At 31.2% G+C, this 21,044-nt stretch overlaps 1 protein-coding gene across 1 annotated transcript; it reads right to left on the bottom strand.

The window, feature by feature from the left end:
• Nucleotides 1-2,137: 2,137 nt before the first annotated feature.
• Nucleotides 2,138-9,601, bottom strand: LOC18036579 (probable LRR receptor-like serine/threonine-protein kinase At3g47570). Its single transcript, XM_024181100.1, has 7 exons — nucleotides 9,034-9,601; nucleotides 8,827-8,883; nucleotides 8,344-8,415; nucleotides 6,838-6,909; nucleotides 6,667-6,738; nucleotides 2,647-4,638; nucleotides 2,138-2,517 (listed from the first exon to the last, which is right to left on the bottom strand). The coding sequence occupies exons 1-7, from the start codon at nucleotides 9,599-9,601 to the stop codon at nucleotides 2,138-2,140; spliced, it is 3,213 nt and encodes a 1,070-aa protein (XP_024036868.1).
• Nucleotides 9,602-21,044: the final 11,443 nt, after the last annotated feature.

Below are 21,044 nucleotides of genomic sequence, written 5' to 3'. Positions count from 1 at the left end.
ATTATAATATAAAACATCAATAATTTCAATAATTTTAGAGTAAGTTGCTAGTCCTAACAGCCAAACATAACATAGGATGAAATTAAATTTTTAGTTCCAAAAATATAATCCAATCCCAAAATTTATCGATGGTCCCTACGTAGCCTTACTAACCAATTATGATAAAATTGAGGCCTTTATATAAGTTACAAATAAAATTTCAATATCAACATCAAAGTCACTGCAACATTGAAAAATGAAAATCTAATTTTAGGTCGTTTGTGATTTCAAGCATTTGTTTCATTTGCAGTTTCCGATTACCTTAAAACAAAATATTTGAATGAATTAATATTGAGTAGAGTTTTCAATGTCATTTAGGTAATTAAAAAAATGAATAAGTAATGGACATTAAATGACTTTAATAATTAAGATCACACTTTTGATTAAAAGAAAATAAAGGGTTTATTTTTTATTTGAAATTTTCATTGCATAGACTCAGTCTAATTGACATATTAAATATTTGGAAGATCAAAATATTTCTCATAATCTGGAAGCCGTCTTAAATGATATCATGTCTTATATATGTAGTTTAATATTTTAAATCCCATTGCAGACATTATTGGCAATTTTTCAAACCAATTAATTGTGTTAAAACAATTTTATGATGCTCTACATAAAATTTTTCCAATAAACCCTTGACATGACATATATCAATTATCTAAATATTGAAAAAAATTAATCATGTGATACGGAATATTTACAAGAGGGATTCTTTGGAAATATGAAGAAAGTTCGGGGATTGGTCAGAGAGTGACACGTGGAATGGGAACATTGTTTAGCTTCTGCCGTCTAAAATGATATCATGTCTTAAATATGTAGTTTAATCTTTTAAATCCCATTATAGACATTATTGGCAATTTTTCAAACCAATTAATTGTGTTAAAACAATTTTATGATGCTCTAAAGATCACTGGTTCATAAGTTGCATGTGTAAAATTATACTAGAGTATTTATATTTAAGTTTTTTCACTTCATCGTACTTTCTCTGTAATTATCACTAGTACTTATACGAAAATGTTTAATTCATAGAATTTTAATCATATTTCAATAATGTTACTAAAAGCTCTTTTTCAATTGAAAATTACTTAACTAATAAAAATAAATTAATTTATTTCTTATTTTAATTTAAAATTCAGTTAAATACTTAAATGCATTATTCTTTTAACAAGTTTTTTTATACTCACTCCATTCTATATTCTATATTTATATTTTAAATTAAAAAATATGTTTTAAAAATTATAGGAGTTTAGAGTTATGGAGATATAAACTATATAATAAGAAGAAAATAATAAAATAATTTAGAATTTGTATGTATTTTATAATTAAAAATTTAAAAGAAATATATTTTTTATGTTGAAATTTATGAGAAAAAGATTAATTTTAACAAATGGATTTATTTTTTATAAATTAAATTGAATGTATTTTAAAAAATAAAATTTAAAAGTGGCGTTGTAAGGATTTTGGTGGAGGTAATGATTGAAAGCTCCACTCATATCCATTTTATCAAATGGTTGGCAAAACAATCACTTATGTCCAATTGAAATATTCGCAAGTAATATTTTCCTTTATCAAAGAGGAAGCATGAAACCTTCAGCGAAGATTAATGGAGAAAATAGGTGAACATGTAGACAAATAAGATTAATGAAAAGAATTTTGCCTATAATACAAGAGACTTGTTTGTTGCTGTTAAATTGCTCTTGACTCCAGGTTCAGAAAACAACCATAACTACTAATACTCTTACACTCTATTATTGAAGTTATTCATTATGAAGATTAGAATTTCATTATCTAACATAGAAAAGAAAATTAATTAAAAATTTTCTTTTGATGAACCTCGATAGTATTAGAGAAGCTTTATTGAATAAAAAAAAAGGATAGTCTAATTAGGGGAGGACATAATCAACCTTACCCCTAAAAACAAACTACATACAAATCAACAAAAACATAAAAGAGCACGAAAAAATACATGCACGCAAATTAAAGAAAGAGAGAAATAAACATGAGCAAGAGCAATAACAAAACATATCAAAAAAACTTGTATGAAGGATAACCGTTCAAGTCTCTGAAAAGGATAGCAAGCAATGAAGGAGGGGCAAAATCAATTTAAATTTGATTGTCTTATACATCTGCCTCCAACATTTCTAAGTAATGAGTCTCTAATTTTTAAGAGCTTTTTCACAATTTCTTTTGCATTGATTCTCTGCTCAGGAGATTCCACAGCGCACGCCATAGCCAAATTGAAGACAAATGACACACATTGCTCTTTTGCGACAAAATGTATGTCCTCCTGACTTAGTAAATTAGCATCAACAACTTCCAAAGTGGAAATGGGAAGCCAATCATTAACCCAATGCTTTAATGTCATTTCTCCGTTAAAAATTTCATCTGTGGGTTTCTTCCCAGTAAAAGTTTCCATTAACATAATCCCGAAACTATAAACATCTCCATTTGCGGATACTCGTCCTTCTCTTCCATACTCTATGAATTGCAATAGTTACATAGTAAGATATATCATTAATAAGAATTTCCTCATCTAATGAAGATCATGAAACATAAATAACTTATTAGGAAGTTTACAAGAAATAGAAAATTTTTATATTGACAAACCTGGTGCCATATAGCCTATTGTGGCAAATGTTTGTGTTTGAGTCATAGATTGATCTTCTCCAACTAACAATTTTGCGATGCTAAAATCACTCAAATGAGCAACCATATTATCATCTAATAATACATTGCTGGGCTTTAAGTCACAATGAATTATTGGAGCTGAATAACCAAAGTGCAGATATTCCAAAGCTGATGCAACATCTATCATTATGTTCAATCTTTGAAAAATATCCAAAATGCAGTTACTTGAATACAGATACTTCTCCAAACTTCCATGAGGCATGTATTCTAATACCAACGCTTTAAACTCTTCATTTGAACAACTGCTAATAACTTTGATAAGGTTTCGATGACGAATACTTTTCATCATTTCACATTCAACATTGAAACTCTTCAATGCTCTTCCACATTGCAAATTGAAAACTTTCACTGCAACCTCCATCCCATCCCCAAGTCTCGCCTTATAAACAGAGCCAAAACCCCCTTTGCCGATTAGATTGTTTTCACTGAATTCGTCTGTTGCTTGACAGAGTTCTAGGTATGAAAACGTTCTCCACATTGCTACTAGTGGCATACTAGCATCATTCGATGGCCGTTTTCCTCTCTGTCGATATCTTAGGATCAACAAAATGACTACCATCATAAATGTAGTACTCAATGGCAAGACAATCCCGAGGAGAAGAGAATTTTTCCATGATGTGCGGTGGATGCTAGTTTTGCATGGCGGGACTTGTAAATTGGGTGAACCACATAATAATTCATTTCCCTCAAATGATTCAGCTGAAAAGTTTCCAAAAGATCCTCCCGTAGGAATTTCTCCTTCCAGCTTGTTGAAAGAAAGATTTAGATCTTCAAGATATGAGAGTTTCTCTAAAGATGCAGGAATAACTCCAGAGAGATTATTATTAGACAAATTCAAGGATTTCAAACTTATCAAGTCACCAAATGAATTAGGAATTGATCCTTGCAATCTGTTATATCCTAAGAAGAGATATTCTAGATTTTTTAGGCCTCCAATTTCTGTTGGGATAACGCCTGAAAAATTATTCATCGAAAAATCAATTCCAACCAAAACCTTCAAATTTCCAATCTCCGATGGGAGTGGGCCAGTAAAAAAATTTGATGAACAATTGAGTTGCAAGATATCCTTAAGGTTCCAAAAAGTTAAGGGAATAGAATTTAACTCATTGGAACCCAACGACAGTATCCTCAGAGAAGCCAGATTATTGAAGCATGCAGGGATTGATCCAGAAAGCTTATTGCCACCCAACTCCAACTCATACAGTTCAGTCAAACGACAAATATTGTCTGGGATTGATCCTTCTAATTTGTTATCTTCAAGACCCAAACCTTGAAGCTTCTGTAATTTTCCGAGAGTAATCGGAATTGATCCATTCAATTTATTGCCCCCAAAAAAAATGGTTGTCAAGTTGGTCAAGTTGGTGATCTCTTCAGGGATGCCGCCACTAACATTACAATTGGACATGTAAAATTCTTTCAAAGAATGAGAAAGATTACCGACAGACGTCCTTGGAAGAATGCCATCTAGTGGATTATTTGATAAGGAAAGATGTGTTAAAGACTTGCAATTTGACAACGAGAATAGAAAGCTCAACTCTGGAGTTGAAGATGTCAAATAATTATCATATAATTTCAGCCGCTGAAGGTTTCGTAAGTTGCCAAATGTGTTGGGAATAAAATCGGCGAATGAGTTCTGTGATAACTCTAGTATAGAGAGCTTAGAAGCATTAAAGATGAAATGAGGAATTGTGCCACTAAAATTATTACCCCACAAAAGAAGCTTTTCAAGATTTGGTAGTCGGACATCTACGATGGACGAAAGACTTCCCGAGAGAGAATTATCTTGAAGCTCAAGAAATTTGAGTGTTGACACATTAAAGATTGCAACTGGGACAGTACCAATTAATTTGTTTTGACCAAGGCCCAACTCCTCCAGATTTTGGAGATTACCGATTTCAAGTGGTATCTCCCCTGTATTTTAAATGATTATATTCAGTTTATTTTTCAAATAATAAGTAATATCTAAAAATGGACACACTTTAATAATAAAATGTCATTTATACACTACACAATTATTACAAGTACTAACACACAAGAAAAGCTAGTCGTGAAGTTTTGAAAGGCTACACACCGTCAATGCTTTGTTAGTTATATGCAAATTGCTACACATATTCTTTTTCTTTTATTTTTATATTTTTTAGGGTAAAATATAGGTAAAATATATATGTGACTTAAGTGATAGATAGATTGCACAATAAATTAAAAGGGAGGGTTAAGTATTAATTGTACACATTTGGAGCAGTTACGAGAGAAACGTAATAAAATATATTTGATTAATATTTGTAAAAATTAGTAGGTAAAATATGTATGCGTTTTAAGTAAGCAATAGGTGAGAAATAGATAGATAGATTATGTGGTTAAAACGAATTAAAAGATCAAATTGTGTGGTGAGAAGTAAAAAATGACTAAGTCGGTGGCTGCTACTATTAAAGTAAATCAAGCCCCAGTGATAGCCCCAAAAAAAAAGTAGTATTTCAGTTACAGCAAGATAAAATAAATTAGTTCAGTAAAATAATTTCTTTTCAAATTTCTCCTATTAACATAGTCTCAGACTCTCAGGTAACTTCGATGCTAATCAACTCATTTGTGAATAAATTACTGCGATAAGGAAAAGAAATGCTTTTTATAAGCACCAGGAAACTCAGTTCGAATAGAACTTTCAATTGGTCCATGGATCAAGGAAGTGAAACTCGGCTCGACCGATTCAAAGTTATCAACGTGTAGCTCAAATTTTCCAAAATTGAAATGCTAAACATTAAATTTATTTATGAGTAAATCAACAATTTCTAATTTTCCTACTAACTAAGAAAATTTATACATTGAAAAATGATCATACAAATATGTTTTTGACTATTATACATTTATACCATTTGACTTTAATAATAATGAAAATTTGAATCCAACGGTTTAAAATAATTGCAAATAAATTTTTTTCAAAATATAATAAATGCAAGTATTTTAAATATAAAAATATAAATTAGATTATTTGTCTCAAAGCATTTTTTTGATAATGGTAAATTAGCATAAATATACACTTTATGTCATGAAATGAATATGCGTAACTAGAATTTTTTAAATACAAGTTTCAGTTTAATTATTATATGTAGATAAAATGTTAACAAAGTATTAAATTTATATTTTTACAAAATAATTAAAAGTATTATTAATTCCAATAGTCACATCATTGTGTAAATAAAATAACATAGTGAAAGAAACAACATATTTTAATATTAATTTAAATTAATAATGTAAAATTTATATGAAGATAAGAATGTATTTTGGAAATAAATTTATAGTCTATTTTATATGTGCTAGTACAATGAATATATGAATTCTTATCGCAGTAAAATATTTTCCGATTTCACGTGCTATTTAATCTGTATTTTAAAAGAATTATAATCAGATTTGTTTCAAAGAATAATAATACATAAAAGTAGATAAACATTTAACGCCACTCATCCCTAAAAGCCTATGTCGGGGGATGTAAGTGTTCAACCGTGTGTAATCAAGCCCGAAGCCCAAGCAAAATAAGTACACAGCAAGCCTAAGTCATGAGTATTGTATTTCTCCACTCTTTTTAACTATTATTTCAGTAAAATAATTTTTTTTCAAGTCTATTTTTCATATTTTCCATGTAAAATAATTTATGAAGCTGTCACACATGCATATCATTAGTAAGACACTAACATAACTATCATGGTAGTTTTTGAGAAATCCAAATTCAGTAATGAAGAAAGATTTTCGATTTATTCCATGTGTTTTTATACTTTTTTTAGAAGCTAAATTTTTTTGCATAAACACAGACTAATTTCTAATAAAAAACGAGATAATGTTAAATAGTAATAACAACACATCCTCCTATGACAATTAATCTCAAAATGTCATAATAACAATTAATTCTTCAACAATATAAGAATTGCAAAAAGTTTAAAATCATACCTTGGAGTTTGTTTTCATATAACGACAACAGCTCCAATTCGGCAAGATTGCCAAACTCTCGAGGAATTTCGCCTGCAAATTAATCATCGTGTGTAAACTGTATTATGGAACATTATTCATACTACAACTTATGCAACAATTTTCATAATTAAACTCTGTAATCATGCGCACCTTGGAGCCTGTTATGGTCAAGAGATAAATGCTTGAGTTTGGTCAAATTCCCGATTTCTTTTGGTAGGGCTCCTGAGAAATCATTTAATGACAAACTTAATTTTGAAGGAATTATAATCAGGTTTGTTTCAAAGAATAATAAATTTATACTCTATTTTATATGTTCTACTACAATGAATATACGAATTCTCATCGCAATAAAATATTTCCGATTTCATGTGCTATTTCGTCGGTATTTTGAAAGAATTGTATTTAGATATGTTTTAGAGAATAAATAATACATAAAAACAGATACACTTTTGACGCCACTCATCCGTACATCAATGCTAGCTTAATGTCACGGACCGCAATCGTGGCACCCAAGATATGCGCTTGTACGCTAGTGTCGATGATGGTTGTGCTGATTGTTGGAGATGTGCTTCAGGAATGTGTGTGTGGGGAATACAATGCCCTAGACTCTTTGGAGTTCAGGCAGGCCGACCCGGTTGAGTTTGGGGAGCTTGTCGCTAGTCGAGGACTTAATGCTGAAGAGGGGTCTAAGAAAATCCTGACGCACACTGGTTGGGAACTGAAGCCGTTCTCCTGATGAACCCAAGGCAGGGCGAAACCAGTCGACATTGTGCCATTTCCACTAGGCTTACTCTCGTAGTATGGGATGCGAGAGTGCCGCACGGGTTCGAAACCTCTCGTCCCGTGACATTAAGCATGCTTTAGTTATTTATATATAAATTGCTATAACCTAATTGGGTGGTGAAAGTAAAAGCCTATTATTATAACGGGCGTAATCAAGCCCAAAGCCCAAGTAGAATAAGCACACACAAAAAGCCGAAGTCATGAATACTGTACTTCTCCTCTCTTTTTAACTCTTATTTCAGTAAAATAATTTCTTCTAGCCTATTTTTCATATTTATCCGCTGAAATACTATGGAGCGCCAGTTCTCAACGCTTTTTTCAAAATTTTCAATTGGAAAACTTTAAATACTAAGTTAACTTTTTAGCACATGAACAATTTCTTATTTTCAAAGACTGAACATCATCCGTTAAGATAAAATATTATGCGATATGACTAAAAATTTATGTTATAATTGCAGTGAAGATGTAACTCTTTAAGATTAATAAAATTGTTGATTTCTTTTGGTATGATGCTTGTTAAGACATTATGTATCAGTGATGGCATATCTGATTATTTAAAGATAATTAGTGATTTCATGTAAAATATTTTATGAAGTTGTCACACATGCATATCATTAGTGAGGCATACTTGTTGAGATAATTTTTGAGAAATCCAAATTCAGTAAAGAAGAAAGATTGACGATTTATTCCACGAATTAACACAAACTAATTTCTAATAAAAAACGGAATAATGTTAGATAATGGTAACGACACATCCTCATGTGAGAATATGTAATGAGAGACTTGAAATCTTTTAATTAAGATTTAACTTGAATTTATAATTTCTAATAAAAAGCGGAAGATGTCTCGTACATATATTGTAAAGAAAGTTACCGGTCAAGTTATTCTCGAACAGTTGTAACCTCTCCAATTTTGTAAGATTCCCCAATTCCCGTGGAATACCTCCTGCAAATTAAGTACATTTATATATGCGCAAACAATTTGATCACTCATATTTGGGGGAAAAAAAGAAGAATTTATTGGCCGACGAATATCGTAATAACAATTTACTCTTCAATTATATAAGAATTAGGCTGACAAGAATAAGAATGAAACATCATTTATTTTCATCGACTTAATTGGAAGCTTCAAAATGGAAGTGGTAATATGACAAAAGAAAATTACAGAACATTCTTTTTTTTTTATCTGCATAATTTAAAGAATGAAATGAGTGAGGGGAGACATGGAGCTTTATCTCTATCTGAAAGAAAAACAATAAACCATCGCATAATCAAAGAACAAGCGAATGAATACAGAAGCAAGCATAGCTAAAATAAAATAGCAAAAAGTTTAAAATCATGCCATGGAGATTGTTGCCTGCCAACGACATCTGCTCCAATTCCGTAAGATTGCAAAACTCTCGAGGAATTTCTCCTGCAAATTAATCAACGTGTGTAAACTGTATTATGGAACATTATTCATACTACAACTTATGCAACAATTTTCATAATTAAACTTCGTGATCATGCGCACCTTGGAGTCTGTTACGGCCAAGATATAATATCTTAAGTTTGGTCGAATTACCGATTTCTCTAGGTACGGCTCCCGAGAAATCATTGTATGCCAGACTTAAGATTCTTAAATATGTGCAATTTGATAGAGTGGACGGTATTCCGCCATGGAACATGTTTTTGGACAAAGAAAAAAATTCAAGAAAAGGAAGACTACTGCAAATATTTGCAGGAATTTGCCCAGAGAGCTGATTTTCATGGAAGCTAACATTTTTCAGTGTATACATGGTGAAGATGGCGGAGGGAATGGAACCAGAAAGTCGATTAAAACTGAGATTGAGTGATTGCAGAGAAGAAAGATTCCCAAGTTGAGAAGGGATGGTGCCTGTGAGATTTAAGCTTGAAATATTCAAGACTGTGACTCTATGGCTATGGACATCACAAGCGACACCTGTCCAATTACAGACAGGAGTACTTGTGTTCCAATTCTTAGCCAAGAAATTGGTCGGATCATGAGTTATGTGAGCTTTCAGGGCTAACAAACCATCTCGGTCTGTGATAGTAGAACTTGTGTTGGCTGCTGCTGCCGCGATAAATAAGGAAATAAGAATCAAACAATGGAGTAAGAGAAATCTGCTCATCATCCTGAGAGAATGAACTCTTTCCATGAGATGAGAGTATTTATATTGTAAGCGTGTGCTTAGTTGGATTGGTAATGCAAGAACACTTATAAGTTTGCTATATACCGAGTATTTATAGTGAAACCAAAATTTTTAAGAATGTAGAGGAGAAAAAGACCGGCATGCGTTAAGGCTGACCTCAGTCAACGAAAGCCTATCCTTTGTGATCCTAGCGATTTTAGAATTACTTTAATAACTGGAAAATGGAATGTAATTTTTTCTTTTCTTCTAAATAAGCCCGTGACTTTTGTTTTTCTTTACAATCATTTTTGCATCGGATAAGGATATATTAATTTCCTATGATCAAACCTTCTATTCTCACAACTTTTATACAAATTTCTAGTAACGAATTTCATAATTCTGTTCGAAATTTTATTTTCGTGAATTTGGAGCAAATATCATCAACAGATATAATATTAAATTTTAGCATTTGCAGACCCGAGGAGAGATTATTACTTTGGTTAAAAAGATTAATTTATAATGTTAAATTCTTAAATTATGTACCAAGAGGAGTGAAATTTTTTAAATATGATTGCGAAATATTTATCAGAAAATACTTTTATTCATCCAAAAAGAAGTTTTTAAAATTTTCTTCTCTATGTTAACATGACATATAACAAATGCTATATTCCGTGAAACTCAAATTTTTGGATAAATTGAAATTACATTTCTGTATTTTTTTCTTTGAAATTTGAAAAATTCACCAGTCTTGAAAATTCATAAAAGTGCCATAAGTTGACCGCAACTTGCCTATGTCAATGAAAGAGCACGTAATGAGACCGATTGTTTTTTTAATATAAGTACTCATTTTATCGTATGAATTTAACAATGCTCAGTGGGACAGCAGATATTGAACTATTTTTGCCTTTTGTTTGATAATTCGAGGCTTCACCAGTGCCATTAAGTAGTATAACAAGAAAAGTAGGAATAGTAGTGCGAAATTTAAAGAATAACTTTATTTTTTAAAAAAAATTATATTGTGATAGTGTTATCGTAAAGTAATACTATTAATTCAAAAAATTATTCTATAATTTTCTTCCTGTAATAAGTAAGTAATATTTCTATCAAAAAATTATCATTTGTCCAGAAAGTCGATTGAAAAAATTAGCCATTCTATCATAAATGCTACATTTCTTGAAACAAAATTTTTTGGATAAATTGTTGGGATTAGTCGTGTTTGATAATTGCAATTACATTTTTTTAAAAATTGAGATAATATACAAACCACAAACCTACAGAAGTAAAATTGAGATAATATCCAACAAATTATACAAACCAGTAACGTCACATTCATCAAAATATTGGCTACAGAGTAGAAAAGCTCTTTGCGTATCAAATGAGACTGATTGTTTTTCTTGAATCAAATGAGTCCCACCAATCTCTTGCACCAATCAGTAATTATTTCATAAATATACAGAAAATTTTATTTCCGGTACGATTGGGAATGAGATTATTAAAGTATTGTTATTTTACTTTATTTTTCTTTTATTTAGTATAACGGCAACCAAATCTCCTTCCACTATATGAAGAGTATTTAATTTCTTGATTTTCCCACTTTATAAATTCTGTTTCCATTTGGATATTTTAGAAAACAAAATGACCATCCAAACCCAATTATTTTGGAATATATAATTGATAGCCTTATTGTAAATAACAAAATAATGTTTTTAGTCCTCTTCATCATCGCTGGCTTTTCTCCTACTCATCACAAGAGAGCGTTAAGTGTTTCACTGCATCAAACTCATGAATTGACAACTAACTCATCATCACCAAACAAAATAATTAATCGATTTTAGCCCGACTCAAGAAAGTTTTTTGCACGTCAAATGGAGCAGGCAGCTGGCTTCTACTGTGTGCCAAAGTCATGAATTGACAGAGTCAGTGGAAGAGGAGAGAATCGGACCGTGACTAATTTGCCCATGTCACAAGTCAATAAACCACAGAGTACGTTGTTTCTTGAAAGTAATTGGACCAACAGCAGTTTCGTGTTTGTAGAACTGCATAGCCGTACTCTAGAAAATCAAGGATTGGTGGTGTTTGGGAGTCGGGAAAATGGAAGAGAAAGTGAAAGTAAAAAAGAACAGAGAAAATCTTTATTAGAAAGTAGTAAAAACTTAAAATACAAGTCTTAAGCTCAAATCAGCTACTTATTAGAAGAAATTAGAACACTCTAGACTAATTACTAATGAGTAATGCTATTTGCACATAAAATTACACACGAAAATGCACTAAAACTCTAAAAGACAAGAAGCATTCACTAAAAGGTAAAATTTATTCACTTTATTAATCTTGTCCTTTCGTACAAGTATTCTCATTCTATTTGTTTTGGGCAAATTTTACGTGCAAATAGCAATCAGTCATAGCACGCTTGCTAGTATGGCATCTGTAACGGCCTACTAAGAGCATCTCCAAAAGACTTTTAAGATTTTATTCTTCAAATTTTAATTTGCTTACTGATGTGGCAAATAAGTGTATAGAAAAATATAATCTCCTCCCAAAGACTCATCAAATAAGAATAAGTTAATATTATTTTAATTAAATCTTTCCTACTATCAAATTGAATTGCTGTTATGTTTTTTAAAGGAAACATAAATAATAATTATTGCAGTCTTATCTTTTCAATAAATAATAATAAAATATTAACAGAAGAGTGAGAAACTCACTCGGCAATATTGAAGAGTGGGAAATAAATCTTATTTGAAGACTCTAAATTAACGTGTCTTTTGGAGTTGATTAGTATTAAAAATTGTTTAATTATCAAGCGATAATATGTTATTTTATGCTTATGTTATAATTTATATTTGTGTTTATGTAATATATTATGAATTATTAATTATGTTTTAAATATATTTAATTTTGTGTATTTTTATGTGTTTATTAGGAAAAATATTAATTTCACGTACTTCGAGGCTCCAAACAGATAAACGGAGGTCAAATTTGGATTCCGGAGGTCCGAAAACCTTAAGATCAGTCAAGATCGGCTTAAAATTAGGCTTGCGTAAAAAAAGTTGACTTTTCCTGTTGACCGAGCACTGATTGGATGATGAAATGAGCTTACAATAGATATGAGTGCATGGGATAACTGACAATCTTGACTAAATCTCAACTGTTCATGATTCAATGGCTATGATTGTGCCACGTGGCAATGGTTGGTGAAGCAAGTTGGAGGATCCGAATCTTTGTATTCGGGTCGACCCGATCCACCCATTAACCCGCCAAATCTCAACCGTTCTTTGGGCAAATCGGACGAGTCAAATGATGCCATGTGTGATGTTGACTTTTGAAGTTTGACCAGCCATTGGATCTTGATCTAAGGGTTGTGAGGAGCACATGCATGAAGCCTATGATGGACTGCAAAGCACTGGATTATGAGTTTATTTTTCTATAAATAGAGCCTCATTTTTATATTTTAATCATCTCTCTACAACTCTCTTCTTCTCAAATTCTCTCCATCTCCTTGTAATCTTGATTTCCAGGTATGTTTTTAATATTTTGTATAATTATTTTCATTAATAAAATTAGTGTTATTTCCAATTTTAGTTGTTTTTAGTTCTTTTAATTATAAGTAATTCAATTCTACTACTTCACTAGTCATGATGACAAAAAATAAATTTTTAATTTGTTCACGGAAGAAAAAAAGAAAAGAAAAATGTATATAAAAGTATCATCTCCATAAAATCCTACAAAAGTTCGTAATTAAAAAAACTGCCACAAACTTGCAGAAGATTGAGATTGAATGTGCCCCATGAAATACGGTCAAGAGTGTGAAGGCCAGCGCAAAAGAAAGAAAGCTCGAATGCAAAGAAAATAAAAATGTTTACCTTACTTTTAGAAAGAAATTACAAAAGTAAAATCAATAGTTATTCAATAAATCTACAGAATTTTTTATACCGATATGATTGGGAATCAGATTATTAAAGTGCTGTACTTTTAAATTATTATTATTTATTTAATGTAATCGCTACCCAATCTTCTCCACTCGCATGAAAAGTATTTAATTTCTTAATTTCTTTTTTCACTTTATAATTCTGTAAAAAGAAGTCAAGCACTGTATGAAGAAGTCAAGCACTCTAATTCTGTAAGATTCCATTTAGTTATTTTAGAAAATAAGATGACCATGGAAATAAGGAAAATGATGTTTGTCTCGGGTCAAATCCCAGGTCAGACCCCGAAAATGAAACACACCGTTTTGCCAAGCCCCTTTTCTTTATCGATTAAGTGCAGCACAGCCATTCAAAGTCCTCAATCCACCATCCAGAATCCAGAATCCATGCGTACGCAGCCACTGAAACAACCACCACCGACAGCCAACCACCGCCACTACCATCACCACTGCCACCAGTGACAGAGATTAGTAATTGTAAGTAATAAATTGCAATTTTCGACTCAACATATTATATAAAAACTAAATCTGTTTTCAACTACATAATCATTGTTTTCAAATTATAATGGGATGGAACTAGCAATCCTTTGGGAAGTTTGCCATATGTGGAACTGTCACTTTGGACATCACGCTTTAACTAAATCTGCCAGCCTCCCTTGTTCAATTATTTATTCAATTCTGCAGGTACATGATATTTCTTTCTAGTGTTTTGGCATAACAAGACTGAAAGAGAAAGATCGTTTATGCAGAAGGAAGATAACAGCTTGAGGGATTTTGCAGTTGGGGTTATGTAGTTGGGTTATGTGGTGAAGTGAAAAATCGAAAGAGAAAGATGAGTTTTTTCTGTTTCTTTATTACAAGAGAAAGATGAGTTTGATACAGAGCTAGAATGCTCAAGCAAAACGACGTTGTTTCAAAAAAAAATTGAAACGACCCAAAAAATTAACAAAACGGCGTCGTTTTATTAAAGATTCGGGGCTTGACCCGGGGTTTGACCCGGGGCATCTATCAGCACTCTGGAAATAATTGATAGTCTTACTTTAAATAATAAAATAATATTTTTCGTCCTCCTCATCATCAAACTCATGACTTGACAACTAAGTCATTATCACCAAATAAAATGATCAATTAATTTTAACCCGACTCAAGAAAGTGTTTTGCACGTCCAATGGCGAAGGCAGTTAGCAGCTACCGTGCGCGTCAAAGTCATGAATTGACAGAGTCAATGAAAGAGGAGACAATTAGCCCCGTGCGCGTCAATAAGCCACAGAATACGTTGTTTCTTGAAAGTAAATAGCAGTTTTGTGTTTGTAGATAGAGATAGCTGATACTCTAGAAAACCGAGGATAGGTGGTGTTTGGGAGTCGGGAAAATGGAAGAGAAATTGAATATGTGAAAAAAAATCAGAAAAAATCTTATGACATGTAATGCTACTTATTAGAAAAAATCAGAACACTCTAGACTAATTGCTAATGACATGTAATGCTACTTGTACGTGCACAAAAATACACAAAAATACTAAAAGATAGAATTTGTACGAGTGAGTTTATAGAGACGCATCACAACCATAGATTTTTGAAAATGAAGTTTTGAAAGGCTAATTTAGGTAATACTTCAGTGTCATCTAAACAATACAGATGGATAATAAATTAAGTGCAATATCTATGTGCTTCTCGTAAATAACAACTCTGTGGATCAGTAACCCTCCTTTTCGTTTCTAATTTTCTGTCCAGGTAAGAATCATTTTATTTTGCTCCATTAGAAAGCACTGTAAAATCTTATGACATGTAATAAGGTCCATTTCTCAATCAACCAGCTTTGATTTCATAAAATACAGAATATGCATTATCTGATGGATAGTAAACTATATGCATTCAAACTTTCAAATTCTTCTAAATCCTACAAAGTGTTCAACATTTTCCACGTATATTTCAAACAAAAGAAAAATAATAAAATCATTCAGACCTGATTCTAGTAAATGGAAGACCAGATTTTTCCCAAAAAAAACTCTTCACACATAATTGAATTGTGTGAGTCGAATTTATGAAAATTAAACCAAATGAGAAACAAGACAATTCAACAACCATTTTTATGGATAACTTACACTAAGCATGCATTTACTATTTTTTGATGATAAAATGATAAAAATTGAAATATTAAGTGACAAAAAATTATTGTCAAAAAATTTTGATAGTAAAGTGATGTGTTCGAAAATATTTGATAGTAAATTAATAATATCCCTTTCAAAATTATTGGTCAACAGAAAATTTTTGGCGTGCCAACTGCCAAGTGGACCTGGCAGCTGCTGTGCACTCTTCTAAAACGAAGACTCTGACACAAGTTCGACCAAATACATCAATGAGCTGCTCAATTTTCTAGATTTCATTTGATTGAAATCGGTCCATTTGAGACGGTAATATGATAATTATCTTTAATTACAAGAGATCTAAAGATATATTTTTCAAAACCAAACTCGATTAAGCTGTTAAGTAATTTATAATGCTTAATTGCTTTTAATTTAATTTCCACAAAGCCGAATTTTTATTTGAGAACTTTCTGATCTTTCCCAAGAATTAGCCTTTAAAGAAGAAATCAGTGGCCCATTAATTAATTATCCGTGCTTTATGGGTTATAACATTTTGTCAATCCTTAACTCGGCTTAGAATTCACAGTTGCGAAGTCAATGAAAGCGAAGACAATCGGACACTCATGACCTAATAACGGGGTAGCACTAAACCGATTATTATGATTATTATCATTTTTAATGTAAAATAATTCTTAACGTGTCTAATGGATGGTACTTTCTTGGCATTCTTTCTTGAAGGAAGGAACGCCCTTTAATAAGCCCGTTCACAAGTGAGAAGTCAATAAACGAAGAGACCCCGAGACAGAGTATGCTGTTTCTTGACAGTAATTAGACAAACAGTCGGTCTATGTTCGTGTAAACGGACAGTTAATACTCTAGGAAAATCAAAGACTGGTGGTGTTTGGGAGTCGAGAAAGTGGAAGAAAAAGAGAATGGAAAAAAAAAATCTTTATGAAGAGAAACAAAAACGTAAAATACAAATAACAGGCTCGAAGCTCAAATGAGTTATTTATAGAAGTAGTAATGCTATGGTACTTAATTTGAAACATAAAATCAAACAACTCCTCATGTAAGTTCTTTGCGTGTCAATAAGAGTGCCACGAGTTGACCGCAAATTACCTATGTCAATGAAAGAGGACGCAATGAGACTGATTGTTTTTTAATATAAGCACTCATTTTTATTCCACATTTTAATGTAGCCTTCATATACATAATACATTATAGTGTCAGAAAGTTTTCAATCAAATTAGTTTGAACAATTTTCACAGTTTTAGCCAGGTAAGAAAGTCTTTCAAGCGTCCAAAGGAGAAGCAAGCTGTGAAAGATTTTGGATTCCATTATTGATATGAAAACTAAAACCGTTTTCTTGACTTCTTTACAAGAGAGAACGTGTTCTGTTATATGTACAAAATAATGATAATATAAGAAAGTGATTAGGAGGGATATTCATATTTCCTTCGTAAAGAGTTTGTAACTGGCCGTCATTGTCTTCTTATTTTGGCTAGTAGTCGTCGAGCTAGCTGTGATATTTTCTTTGATCTTGCTATGTGCATAATGTGGACCAATCGTCACATGGTCAAGCCATTAATCAGCTAAGGCATTGGAAATTGCTAAATTACTTTCCAAAAGTGATGCATTGTGACGTGGTCTTGCTGAGTATCAATTTAATTTTGTTGGGATTATGTGATCTTTTAAAGTAAATTAATTTTCTGATTAATAAAATATTTGAGATATTTTCAATTGCATAAATATATTGAATAAGATCTGTTTAATCATATTATATGTATTTATGTGATTATTATATGGATTCACAGAAGACATAAATACAAGTTATCTTATAATTAAATAAATTAAGTTTGCAGTTAATAAATATAGTTGAGTGTTCTATTTATGTTTAGACTGTAGTAAATTCATTGAATGATTTGTCTTAATCATGCATGAATTTACTGATGTAGTTTGACTACATTGAATTGGATCACATATAAGATTTAATTAACCTTGAAATGACTGTCAGACTTATTAAATCTCATAGGCATTGATTTTACTATAATTTTAATCTTGAGTTAGTTATAATTTCATGATTGTAATTGATTTTTATTTCAGTTACCAATGGGCACGACACACACTTGTAGTCAAGATTACCCGGTATCTTGGTGGGAGCAATTATGAGTATTGGAGTTATAGATTAACAATATAGAATTTGTACAATACATCTCTTAATGGGTTTTCGGCACTTGATCATAAAATTCTCTGGCCAGAGTGTGTCAACATATTTAGTATGCTGAAAATGATCATTAGAGAAAACTAGTAAGTATCAAAGAACAAGATATAATTAAATTGATTGGACAATTGAGATATTGATTTAATTAACGATGTGGTACAAAGGATTATGCAGTAAAAAAATCAATGTGGTTTGGGACGAATTATTATTCGAGTATACAATTATGGAGGTCAGTTCCAATCTTTTAGTGGAGTAGATTTAGAATTAAATGATTGGGTTAGTTTAATTACAAGCCTAATTATTGTAGCCACTATTATATGTTTCCAAATGATCCACATGTTAGCTCATTTAATTGACTGCACCACTACTAAATTAATAAGCAAGATAACTAGCTATTTGGGTAAAAAATCTAAATATATCATTTAGTGGGAGGCTCCATTTAATATGCTTGTGTGTAAGGGACCTTATGTTATTTAATAAGGTGGGCCCCCTATAGAAAAAGCAAGTAAAATGACTTTTGGTTTTTATTATTTGGAGCGTAGCGTTTTCACTAAAGGGAGATATAAAAAGACTTATTTTCTTTAAAGAAAAAAGATAGAGTCGTATTATACAATTTAGAGAAAAAGAATTTTTCTCTTTAATTTTGAGAGAAAAATTTTCTCTTGCTAGTTGCTTTAGTAGTGATAAAGGTGCCCACACGTCAAGTGCAGATCAAATCTGAGTCATAACTTGGAAGATCTTTAGTGACAAATCGTGATTTAACAAGCATGGTGGTGACAGATCGTGATCTAACAGGCGTGGTGGTGACGGATCATGATCTAACAGGTGTGGTGGTGACAAATCGTGATCTGGGAGCCTAAATCAGTTCAACGGAAAAAAAACAAAGATTGTACATCTTCTCAGATTTTCAAGGTATGATTTCCAGAGTAAGAATTCTTATCTATTGTATGAGATCGGTTCTAAAAGTTTTTATTAAAATTTAAGAAACTAATTTTTCTCCAATAGCTTTCAGGGGAAGGAGAAAATGTTAAATTGCTTGAATAGTGCATGTGAAACGAAGAAACTTAGTTTTGAAAAATGGCTTAAAAAGTGCATTGTGGCCACCATATTGCTATTGCATGGAACTTTTGGTCTTGTTTCTTTAGGCCTTTTTAGACAAGAAGTCAAGTTTCACGAATCACGTTTGGACTACTTTATTTGCTGATTGGCATGGATCGTCCAAGAAAGTCTACTTTGTGCGCATGTTTTTGGTTGCCATATTAATACTATTTAGATAGTGCCTATCAAGTTTCATGAATCACGTTTGGACTACTTTATTTGTTGCTTGGCATGTTTCTTTAGGCCTTTTTTAGACAAAAGGTCAAGTTAATTTCATGAATCACGTTTGTAAGAATTTGTTAAGAGTAAGTAGTGTTAGTGTTACATGATGTGGCATTCATTGATTCTTTTGTGTTTTGTGTCTTGTCCTTCTCAATTAGCATACATCTAATCTTAAAAGGTTTTAGCCACAGAGCTTTTACCCTAAGTAATTTGACAAAGTGACACAATATTTATCAATTTTGAGAGATAAATTTTAATTTTACGGAATTACTAGCATAATTTAATTTTTAAGTTGTCAAGTTAGATCATGAGTTGATCAAGTCAATGAAATTAATGAAGAGTTGACTAAGTCAATGGAAAATTGTAGATAATTTCATTGTGTATTGTTTCACATGTTATATTTTTGTCACGTATACTTCTCTGCTAATTACCTAAAAATACTGCATACTAATATGTTTAAATGCCCAAATTCAATGAATAATAAGAGAGTATGTCCGAGTATACCTAAAAATTTTTTCAAACACAACCACCAAATGAAAATTTTAAATTAGAAAATATAATTTTTTAAAATTAAACTTATATTTTGTAAAACTTCAAATTCTATTAACCAATATAATATTTTTTAAATGAAAAAATTCGGCAAATATCTATCGACAAGAGGAGGGAATTAAATGATGATCTTGTCCCGTTGGGCTCAATATATGATGAACCCCATTTCATTACTTGCCCCTTTTAGCTTCCAACCTCACTTCATTAGAAAATTTTGGTTCAAAGCATGAGCAAGTGGTGGCCCATGATCATATGGGCTTTGAGCCGCAATATTTTATAATTTATTGGATCCTTATCCGATCTGGATATTGAATTTTCTATAGCCTTATCAGTTATCAAGCTCAATAATAATAATCTTACCATCTATTTCATTTGATTCTCAGCTGAAAATTAAAGTGCCATCTATTTCAGCTGCAGGCTTAAAAGCTTCTTTTGTTTGTCGTATTTGATTGAAATTGAATCATAGAATGATTAGAATCTAAGGCGTAAAGAAAAATGAACCAACGAGAATCTGCCATGGAAGCATCTAGAAAAATATTAAAGCCCCCAGTCTCAGCGTCTTACTCTGTTTTCTTTCTTTTATTTTTTCCAGGATCCCACAAACAGAATGCAATTTTGCATTTTGCTTGCACATAAATGTCATCTACTGCTCTTTTCAAATTTCCATGTAATTGCATTCATTTTATTTTTTTGCTGGTTGTTTCTCCATTAGACCAATTGCGAATCAAATTTTATCAAACATATAGAAAAATTTTATGTAAATTAGAAAATTATTGGTATGTGAGTTTGGATTTTGGGCGGGCTATTTAAATTCACTAATTTTATTTCAACACCCATTTTTTAATTAAGATAATTATCAAATTATAATTTATTATTTTAATTCACTCATTTCTAAAAAGTCATAAAATTACTCTTAATTAATTTTTTTTCTCTACTATAACCATGGTTAAAGCCTAAACTAATTTCTCTCTCTTTCTATTTTTCTTTTTTTATTCTTAGCTGCTAAATCAACTTTATTTTTTTCTTACTTTTTATTATAAGATTATTAGTTTTTACTTATTATCATTGTTCAAAGTTTGGGCTTCTTAGATTTGACCAAAACATTTAAAATAAATTCCAAGTGGTATAAAAAATTTTATTTTTTATTTTTACATGATGGGTATTATTCTATTTACTTTGTTTTAGATTATAATAAAGCTGAATTTGTTAATTTTTGAAGAATTTCATTTTATTCAATGCAATATATACTCCCATGTATTACAATAAATTTTTCATAAAGAAGGAGATGAAGGTAGAGAGAGCAACATCAAATAAGTAATTAATCCAAAGAATATATTTTAATAAT

Source organism: Citrus clementina, unplaced genomic scaffold (assembly GCF_000493195.1).
Source record: "Citrus clementina cultivar Clemenules unplaced genomic scaffold, Citrus_clementina_v1.0 scaffold_7, whole genome shotgun sequence".
Classification (NCBI taxonomy): Eukaryota; Viridiplantae; Streptophyta; class Magnoliopsida; order Sapindales; family Rutaceae; genus Citrus; species Citrus x clementina.
Note: the sequence above shows the minus strand (reverse complement) of the source record. Positions and strands in the feature narration are given on the sequence as shown.